We start from the raw sequence: 10,801 nt of genomic DNA, 5'->3' as shown, positions 1-10,801 counted from the left end.
CTCCCCGACCGCCTTTAGAACTGTTTTACCTTGCTCCCGTTGGAAGCGTAGTCACTCTCTAGGTCTCCACGGTGGTGAAAAATTCCGACCAGCGGCCGAACCTTTGTGCAGCTTTTGGCAAGCGTTAATCAACGATTTCTCCCTAAAATGGACTTCTAGGCCGATCTCTTACCAGTATTTTAGTGTTGCCTCCACCCGGTGCCAGCAGCTTGTTGCCTCCCAGAAATTCTGCTTCTGTCTTTAGCAAGGCATCGTGCTTAATTGGCTCAACCTTCAAGTCCACAGAGCGATGCAGATGCTACTGTCAGGAGCATTTTGTTTAAAAAATGCCCCGTCAAGAAACTGAAGTTTGTTTGGGAGTGAACTGCTGCACCAGTGATAGCAATGCCTTATAACTTTTAATATTTTTTTAGGACTCTGTTAAGATTGCTGCGTGTTCAGGCAAACGTGGTACAGAACTGGGCAGTGACAGGTTGGCTGTCTAGCTTACATTTGACCATTGGTTTTTGCTCTGATTATAGGGTTAGCTAAAGCTTAGGCTTACAAAACTAAGTTTAGTGGAAATTTGGATGGGAGGGGAAAAAACCTGCTTTTTTTACTTTCTTTGCACTGTAAAGCAAATTTTAAAAGTATATTGGTCTGCCCGGTAGATCCATAAATGCTAGTGGTGATCCTAACAGTCATTTGCAGATTAGACTACTAGCTGCTTACAAATGCAGGGATTTTTACTAGGAATAACAAGGTTTTAAACAGAATCCCCTTCTGTATTACAGTTTGTTTCTGTGAGCAAAGACTAATAAAGTATAGAAAAAAGGGAGAAGCAGTAGTCTTGGGATTGAAGTTTCATGTTTGTCATCACCAGGCTTTGTAATTACAGCTTACAGTCATGTCGCTGAAAGCTACAGTTTTTCCTTGCTTACTTACTGATTAAAGAAATTGCGGAGGGCATCCAAGTCCATTTGCTTTCTTTCTCTTGTCTTGTTTTCACCTCATATCCTTCCTTTTAACTTAAAAAGAAAAATGAGTAAGAGTCTTTGTTGCTCTTTTTCTTTATAAAAGCACTGAATAGCACTTCTTTGGCTGAAGCATTCAAGGCCAGGTTGGACGGGGCTCTGAGCAACCTGATCTAGTTAGCGGTGTCCCTGCTCCTGCAGAGGGGTTGGACTAGATGACCTCTAGGAGTCCCTTCCAACCCAAAACATTCTATGATTCTATGATAGTTGAGATTCTGAGCTTCCCAATCTGTTGCTGTCCGTGACGGAGGAGAGAACCTCCTGAGGGGTATCTTCTTGTCAGCACCATCTTATTGGCATTTTCACCACCTCTGAGTCATGCCCGGCCTTTGTTGGAGAAAAGTGGAGAAGAACATAGCCTAATCCACAGTTCTGAGATGCTTCACATAGGTTATTGTGCCATTTTGTTATGTATGTTGTGGTAGGTTGTTTTGCTGTGTTCTTGAGAATATACTAGTTCTGGTTGAGGGAGGTGGAGAACTGAAGGGGGCTCTTTTGGGACACGCTACTTTCCAGGAAGTTCTGTTTCAACTTTAAAAGGAATAAAATGTCATTATGGCCAGGACTGTAGCTCTTAGGGGGATGCTGTGTGTCATCAAGTATGCACAAATTTTGGGGGGTTTGCCGCCTCTTCTCAATCATCTTCACCTTTCTTGCTTGTAGCAGTGAGCTCCAGCAGTGTCTGTTGAACCAGGAAAGAGAGAGAAACTCGGATGAAGCGAAGTATTGCTGTTCTTGCTGTGCCCTGAAGGGCTTGCTGAGCCGGGGAATTTTTCCTCTTGCCTTGAAGGAGGTTATGAAGTAGCGTCTTCTCTTTCTCTCTTCTCCCTCCCCCCAGCCAGCTGGATGGTCATTCTTGTGCTGCTACAGTACCGAGCATTTCCCTTGCAGCTGGAAAATGCTGTGTCACTGGCAGGAACACAAGCACAGTTGTTCTTGGCCGGGGGTCCCACACACAGGAATTGTGTCGAATTCCAAGACATAGGGGGCAAGTGTATTCCTTTGTAGCTTGCACAGTAGGCTAACAGCTTCGTATGAAACACCGATGCCTAGACGTGATGAATAAATTAAAATTTTCAACAAATGATTTTTTTGCATTCTAAATTTTCCTCTCCCTAAATTGATCTAAGCATTGAAAATCGAAGAAAACAATGATGTCACTCTTCACTGACCTACATTCAAAGAGCAAACGATGCAAATGAAATTCAAAGAAGAAAGTCCAAATGTGATGTTCTATACCTTTGAGCTTTTCAAGTTGTTTTTAACTTTTCCCCACATCTTGTAAAAGGAGACATAGTTTACCATTTTATCTTTATTGAAGGCCGGTTATGTTTTTACAAGCATGTTATAAACCATGCGTGCTAAGGGAGTCCTTGTTTAGAAGACAGCCATTCTGGATCCACAGAAAGGAGTCAGAAGGTGGGAGGTTGATAATTGAGTCAATATATTTAAGTATCATTTGTCTTTCCTAGGGAGTGTGACAAAGTGATTCTGTCCACAGTTTTATTAGCTGAATTATGCTGTTAAACCAAATTTTCAAATTGCACGTTTTACAGGGCTATTATAAAAAATGTGCTCCCTTGGAGAAGGGTGATATTGAACTAATAATGAAACAGTAATCTTAATGGTAATTCATCAATGCACATCTATTAACGTGAACATTTTCGGTGTTGTTTTTCAGTAGAGCAAATATTTGGGGGGGCCAGAAATGCAATGGTCTCCTCAAGTTCACCTGGTAAGAAGGAAAAAGAAACTTCTAAAGTGTGAAATTTTCAGTCTTGGGGAAGGATTTGCCTCTCAGTGCAAATGATTCCATGTGAAGAATTAACATTTTTAATTTGAGATAACACCCTTCAAGCTTGAAAGCTGCATGTAAATAAAATTTAGGAGGAACTGTAGTTTCAGCTTAACTTGGAAGATATGTAAGCCTTTAATTTAATTTCCCCTTCTCTACCCAAGGCTGGCAAGACACTTGTGGATGTGTGCTTGACTGAAGCATGACTGATTTCTGCTCTGTGAATGAGGTGGGGAGAGAAGTACAAGCTCGCAGCTGCCTGTGAAAATGAGCTCCCTCTTTAAATTAATTTGATACAGCATTTTCCAAGATTGTAGTGGTTCCTTAACATTATGTTGTCTGAACATAGGGATTACTTCAGTCTGTGTGTTGTTTTCTTCTCTCTTTAATTTGTCAAAGTCCAAATTAGTGAAAATTTTCATGAGTCTCCTGACTTTATAATGTTCTGTAAGTGCATGGAACTAGAAGTATCTCTTCATCTGGGTAGGTGACTGATTCTTACCCAAATTTAGGGGCCTATATTTAATCTGATTGTCTAGACTCCCTTAACAGACCGTGGAGATGCAGTCAGTTGTGTTTAGAGCATAAGACCATTGGCAAAAAGCGGGTATTTGCTCTAAAATGAGATGGATTGCAAGTGACTACCATTTCCTGCAATCGGAAGCTAGGGCGACTTGCCTTGCTTTTCTTAATAATGACCCTTTGAGAAGCAGCACATGGATCTTTATAAGTCTGTGGGTCAGAAGCTGCAGATAACTGGACTAGACCACAGAAGCCAAGCTGTTGTGATGTTCTCATGTAAATTCTCAGTTCCCCTGATGAAACCAGTAACTGCCATTTCCACCTGCTCCAGTCTGAGTTTTTGTCAACAGGGTTGCACATGATAATGCAGAAAAAGTCACACCATCCTGAAACATCGCTTACTCTTTTTCCTTCACTCCATCACACCAGTGATTCATAACATCCTGTGATCGACTTGTGTATCTGGATCGTCATCTGTTTTAACAATTTCCAAACTGATGAATCCTGCACTTAGAGGAAAAGTCTTTATTATTAGTCACTGTTATCAAGACTTTGCATCTGCTTCTATTCAGTTTCACCCTATTCCTACTGTTCCATCTTTCAAAAAAAATTTTATGTGATGCTGTAATCTTCTTCTCTGATGCATCTTAGCTTCTTGCCATCAGCAAATTTCCCTGGCACTTGAGTTTCCTTTTTTTTAATATCAAAGTCACTGGTGAAAATGGTAAACAAGGCAACTTTCAAGGCACTTGCAATTTCTAAATAAGTTTTACTGAAAGATTTGGATCAAAGGAATGCATAACTATGTTAATGGGAGAACAATTTCATCAAGGGAAGATACTGGCTGTACCTTTCATGGGAACAGATTGAATTTTAAATTAACCTTCATTGTTTACAGAACATTTAATATTCCTTGAATTCTGAGTCTGAAGAAAAAAATCTCCTTTCATTCCCAGGGAGGAAACGTTTCTTCCTGACATTGCCTGCTCCAAAGTTAAAAGCTGCAGTACCAATCAAACTGCCTCAGCCATCAGGGATCAGCTGTACAGGACAGACAGGAAGCTAGGACTCAGCTTTGACCCAAGAAGTCTAACGTTGTCTGTCAGTGTTAACACCCTCACTAAGGTGTGTCTGATAGAGCCACACACTAGTTTATTTCTTACAGTGTGCAGTTAATCTAGTATTGTAGGTGACCTGGCTCTGACTGCTGAAGATTGCAGTCCCGTGTCTCCTGGGGAGCAAATTTGTTAAAATATCACTGTGTCCAGTAAGTGCGCAGTTCTGTAGCGTACCCTACGCATCTGAGGACTCCAAGTTTCCATTGTACCAGGATGACGGATGCATTTAAAATTTTTATTAGTTGTTGCTTACATCTGCTTGTGCGTCAAGGCTTACTTTGTTTTAATCTGGACCCAAGAAGTTTGAAAGCATTTTGGTTCTTCTGAATGGTTTTGGTTTTTTTCTTTTGTCCATTACACTGACTAGGCTTCAAACAAATATCTTCGGTCTGTTTGGGATAGAACGATGCATACCTGGGAACAATAGTAGCATGTTAAGCTAACAGGAGGTTTATGTTTTGATGGGTTTTTCGTTTGTTTGTTTGGGTTTTTTCTCTTTCATGCATGCTTTGATACTACAAACCACAGTCTGGTCTTAGCTTAAGCATTAAATAAGCTTAAACTAGAGGTTCATCACAGGAGGGTTTGATTCCACTAGATACACGGCAGAGAAAGATTTATTTGTCCTGTTTCTCGTGGTGGTGGTGTTATTCGTGCATGGTTTGATTTCTTCCTACTTTCATATAATACCACAATAGGCAGTTAGCTTCATGATAAGAACAAAACCTTGGGGAAGATGATGTTATATGGCAATAAAAAAATCATGTCAGCTGAGAGTTGTGCTGTGAAATACATGTTGTTTTTTCAAATAAAAGTGTTGCCAAGACTTCAGGATTTCTTTTTGTAAAAACCTTACAAAATACACGCTCCAATAAACCTTAAGAAATACATTTTTGTGATCAAGTTGCATCAATCATTTCTTCCTGGCTTCAATTGTGAGCAGCTTTGAAAGCTAAAGTTTCTGAAATTGTGTGAAAGCAACAGTTTTCTTCAGCACAAACTTTTCAGTATGATTAATTCAGAAGAGTGGATTTCTGTGATCGTGTGCCTTCCCTTAGCTACAGGTAATTTGTATTATTTGCCAACATGAGTAATAAAACATTTTTTTCTCTCATTGTCTTTCCCCTTTCAGATCCAGCTATGGGATACGGCCGGCCAGGAGCGCTTCAGAAAGAGCATGGTGCAGCACTATTACAGGAACGTACACGCTGTTGTGTTTGTGTATGATATGACAAACATTGCCAGTTTTCACAGTCTGCCATCTTGGATAGAGGAATGCAAACAACACCTTCTTGCCAATGATATACCACGGATTCTCGTTGGAAATAAATGTGACCTGAGGAGTGCTATTCAGGTACCTACGGACTTGGCCCAGAAGTTTGCTGATACTCACAGTATGCCATTATTTGAAACCTCTGCCAAAAACCCCAATGACAATGACCATGTGGAGGCCATATTTATGACACTGGCTCACAAGCTTAAAAGTCACAAGCCGTTAATGCTTAGCCAACCCCCAGATCGCAATGAAATATATATAAAGCCTGAACCAAAACCTGCCATGATCTGCTGGTGTTAAATCGTATTATTATCAGCTGTCACCTTGTCTCGTTTGCAAATGCTTCAAAATTATGATCTTGGCAAAGTTCCAGGTTTTGGTAGCAATTATAGTGTAACTCTTTGGCACTTTAATGTGGTTTGTTTGGTTTTTGGTTGGTTTTTTTTTTTTTTTTTTCCTGGTGTAGATGTGCCCATCTCATATTCCTGCACTTTGTAATTGTACTTTCTGAATTACTGAAGTTTCACTATAAATACTCGGGAAAGTAAACTTTCAAGTGAAGTTTTGACAAAGCAATTCTACTTGAGCTCTTGCTGCCTGAGATTGTTTCACTACTTATAAGGTTATAAATAGTAAGCCAGTTTACCAGCATTTTTGGTTGCTACTTGTGTTGGAATAATGTAGGAGAAAAAGTGTCACGTGACAGCCAGATAGCTTGATTTTTGGGTCAGTGAGGGGGAGACTTTTGGTATATGAAGGAATATTTGGGGACTGCTAGCAAATTGCTAAGTGAGTAACTTTTTTATTTAAAAACAAAAACCAGGGCTGTCAGATGAAGTTTGAGCTGTCAGTGTAGGTGCAAACTGCTAGCTTTTGGCCTGTCATTCCACTGTAAACTTTGTTTCTTCATGGCAATGGTAAAAGAATTGACGAATTTGTCCCTACCTCTAGACAATTATTTGATTCTTAAAACTTCATTAATTTTTCATAAATAGCATGTAAGCCTAAACTATGCATTCCTTCTTATGGAAAGTACTGTAGCACAGGATTTGGGGTAAATGCGGGACTATAACAGTCCATAACTTCTCTGACCTTACTGAAACTTCAGTGAGGACTTATTTCTAAAGATGCAGTATTTGAGTTGAGTGTCCCAGGGTAAGTAGAACCACTTCAAGTAAATAAAAGATTGAACAAAGTTGGGAAAAGCTTTCTGGTTTTCAGAGACAGGGGTTTCAGAGGAATTTAGTAATGATGAATGCTTTTCAAATACCTTGAAAAAGCTTTTTGCACCCAACTTGATAACATACTTTAGGGATGGAAATGCTGAGGGCAAAATGTTAGGAATATGGGACTTCCTTAAAATACTTCTGAATACAAAATAAATTAGATCTTGAAATATGGAGAAAATCTGCCAAATGCATCGTCTGTTACAGATTTTTGAGCTAAAGCCTGCTTGCGTAATGTCATGGCTGTATGTGGGGCATCCTTGGCGTTTCTGATGTGAGTGCGTGGTGGGTCAGATGAGGGAGATGACTCCTCTAGAACAGGCGTCTTCTGTGTTCTCATAATTGCAACCATGTTACTTCATTTCTGTCCAACGGTCAAGTTTCATAATAAAAATGGTGCTAGGTTGCATGTAGTTACATAAAGCGACATGTAAGCCATAGAAGGCAGTCTATGACTTTGTTCATATGCCATGTCAAGCGATGTTTTGTGACTTAGTTTTTAAAGGAATTGAAGTAAAAATGAAGATTTTTGATTTGCCATGTGTGGTGTGTGATGCTGACTGGGAACTAAACGGAAGGGCCAGTTCAGAAGCTGACACCTTAGTGATCACATTAGAAACAAACTAATGAAACAAGATAACTAACATTATTTAAACTTTTACAATTAATAAGATACAATTCTGTTGCAAGTTGTACTGACAAAAGAAAAACACATTGACTTTTTTCTGGATTGATTCAAGAGCATTCAATTTGGCCTAATATGATTAAGATGTTTAAAAAGAATCTAAACAAAAGTAATATATTTTCTTCTATAAAGCTGCTACAATTGTGACAGTAATTTTGTTTAGGAAGCATTCGTAAAAGGGAACTTTTGTATTCACTCTGAATCTTACATGACGAGAATTTTGTTTACAGTCCTTTCAGAAACAATCAGCTTTTTAACATTGGCGTCCTTAATGATTTTTTAAGAAAAGGATTGATCTTAAATTTGTGTGTATGCTATTATAAATAAATATGGTTTACAGTCCTCTTGGACAATTTGTTTTTCCCACATGTCCTTAATCCTTTATCTCGAAAGGATCCATCTTAACCATTTGTATAGTAAGTATGTCAGCAAATTTTTTTTTTAATAAAAAAAAACCAGAATGAAGAATTCCAAAGTCAGGGTGGGGGTTGAGGTAAGGAAATTATGTAACTACAGTGTTACTGTTACATTTGATATCAAACGTCTGCAAATCTGTTAAGCTTTATTTGAGTTATTCACAACCTGTAAATAAGGGCCCTCGTGTCATTAAAATTGTGTGGAAACAACGTTTGAGTATGTAATTGCGTCTTCAGCACAAAGCATGTTTTAATGGTTCTGCCATAAAGGTAATGTGGTCATTAACGCAGGATTCAGTATGCTTCCTGGCTTTCAGTGGTAATGTTCTGCCCACAAAATTGATGTCAAAAGTACTGAATACTTTGTATATGTATTTTCACTTTACCAAATTGTGAAGTTGGGTTATTTTGTATGTGTTGGGGGGAGGGCAAGACACAATCCCAGAAACCTAATAAACTGGCTTTGCCACAAACTGTTATCACTTGTTTTTAATAATTATACTAGGAATGATGATATAATTTCTTACACTAAAATGCAGAAAAAACCTGTAAGGGAGGAAAAAGAGTTTCTAGTATGTGTGGGTGACAATTTTGTGAAAGACTGTTGCAATACTTGGACTATTGTCAGTGCTTTCTTGCCATGACTCTGAGTTGTTTTGGAGCACCTGAAGCACCCACCGGATGATTCAGAGGCATGTTCAGGATTTATTTCAGATTCCAGAAGAATGGGAAGTGATACAAGAGTTACAAAACTCAGAATTACTGACCCTTGGATGTATGTCAAGGCCTGAAAGGACTCTTCTCTATTACCTTCTGTTAGTCTCACCTCGTGTTCAGAAATAAAAGCTCTTAACTTCACATACAGGTGGGGTGACTTTGTTACCTCAAAAGTCACTCTTGCAGGTTTCTGTATGTGTATACATGCACACACGTGTGCGCTCGCACACACACGGAGCACGGCTTCACTTCCAGTCAAGATGGCTTTTTAGTAAATACCATAGCCCTTTCCCCACCAAGGAGCTCTCAAATCATTTCTGTTACAGAATGTTTCACTGCTGTCCCATTTATGCTCCTCTTCTAGTTCCACACTTAGTAGTGTATTAAAAACAAAAGGGTGCTTAGTAGCTGGCCAGGGATAAACCACAAGGGTAAAACACCTTTTGGAGATGATTTGCGTTTTTAAATATCATTGCAGTCATAACTGCTCTCACAGGCTGTGAATTCTGCGGAATGATTAAAAGAACGTGTCTATTGAGTGTGTATGCCTTGTGCTTTTGGACCCTAGGACTGACCAGAAGGGACCTTGGTCGACTGCAGTTGTGAGCCCTCGTCCCAGACCGATACTAATTGTGTCATCAAACCGCTTCGGAAGGAAGCGACTTTCAACTTGGGAAGGCAAGAGGCTGACATACAAACTCGAGATGCGTCCTCATATTCATGCGTATACTGGCTGTGCGTTAGGGTTTTCTTGGTGTTCTTTAATGTCTCATCTCATGTCTGCATCACGGCGCTATAGCTAAGAAACATGGGGGATTTCATGTGTACTGTAACCTCCCCAAAGCAAAAAACTGATCCAATAAAGGGTCTAAAGTATATAGTCATTAAAGAATTCGAAAGATGAAATAGCTCCAACCTTGTAATTTTTTCCAGCTTTATAAACCAATCATTTTAAAAGATAGCTTGCCAGATGTAGTGAGAATAGATGAGGACCCTGAATGAAAGTGATACCGTTCACTTTAATGTTACTTCACCTTGAGAATATGGCTTAATGATCTAAAAATTAGCTAAGCTCCGGCTTTGATGGAAGGGAGTAATGTGGGCGTCCGTACACGACTGAAGGTAGAGGCAGCCCTGCCTCCTGCTCCCTCTTTGACCTTCGCCACCACCCTTGGTGACTCACGGTTCCCAGGTAAAAAGTAGAGCTCTGTGTCATTTTAACATCATAGCAATGTAGCTTTTAAAATGGCAGTCTGGTTTTCTGTGCAAATCAAGACAAAACTGACATGTAATCTTAAATCTGAAGTTGCAGATAACATCAGAAATGGGCATTATTCTAGGACTCACAAAAAAAAAAATGAAATGCTGTTTTGAGGGTGGGGGTGTCCATCTGTTGACACTGGACACCCGGAGGAGGTCTCTCAGCCGTCCGGCTGAATGGTGTGACGTGTCAGCAAGGGCTATGAAGTGACACTGAGAGGGAAAGAATTGCTGCTGGTTTCCAGTGATGTCCTGGGACTCGCGGGGCTCTGTGCAGCCTCCTAGCTGCAAACTCAGCTTTACAGAGGCTAACTTGCTTGAAGGCATCTCCTTGTAGATCAGGGAGGGATTTCCAGCGCCCAAAGGCAGGCATGCAAAATCTGCTAGCTGTCCAGGGACAGGCACTGAGGTGGTCATTGATGTGTAGTGTTTTCTGCCTTTGCTGAATCACCTCTGGTTAATGGGAATCTTGAATGAGCTAATCATTTAAACTGAATGAAAAGCAAATTTCCCAGCAATACCAATGAGCCTTTCAAGAAACTCATCATCCTGCCCTTCTCACCGCCGACAAACAACCTGGAATTGATGTGATGTGACTGAGGCCTGGGGGCTGAGGTACAGCGGCGGTCGCTGGCCAGAGACGTGGCTTGTGGTTGCTACCAAGAGCGAGCAGGTCAGGCCGGGTCTCGGGGTGAGCAGGCTGGGTGGCACACGCACTGTCTGACCGTGCCTTAGCACCAGCAGAAGCGGCACAGCCTTGGGCGAAGGCTGTT

The 10,801-nt window shown here is 40.3% G+C and overlaps 1 protein-coding gene across 1 annotated transcript in view; it reads left to right on the top strand.

The window, feature by feature from the left end:
• Positions 1 to 8,503, top strand: part of RAB33B (RAB33B, member RAS oncogene family) — an 18,935-nt gene extending 10,432 nt beyond the window's left edge. Inside the window, exon 3 of the mRNA XM_035903702.1 lies at positions 5,581 to 8,503. Within this exon, the coding sequence (XP_035759595.1) occupies positions 5,581 to 6,024 (444 nt within the window). The 3' untranslated portion in view covers positions 6,025 to 8,503. The remainder of the gene's footprint in view (positions 1 to 5,580) is intronic.
• The last annotated feature ends 2,298 nt before the right edge of the window (positions 8,504 to 10,801 follow it).

The sequence above is a fragment of the Egretta garzetta genome, unplaced genomic scaffold (assembly GCF_000687185.1).
Source record: "Egretta garzetta isolate BGI_Z169 unplaced genomic scaffold, ASM68718v1 scaffold751, whole genome shotgun sequence".
NCBI lineage: Eukaryota > Metazoa > Chordata > Aves > Pelecaniformes > Ardeidae > Egretta > Egretta garzetta.
The sequence above is the reverse complement of the archived record's forward strand: the minus strand, read 5'-3'. Positions and strand labels throughout refer to the sequence as shown.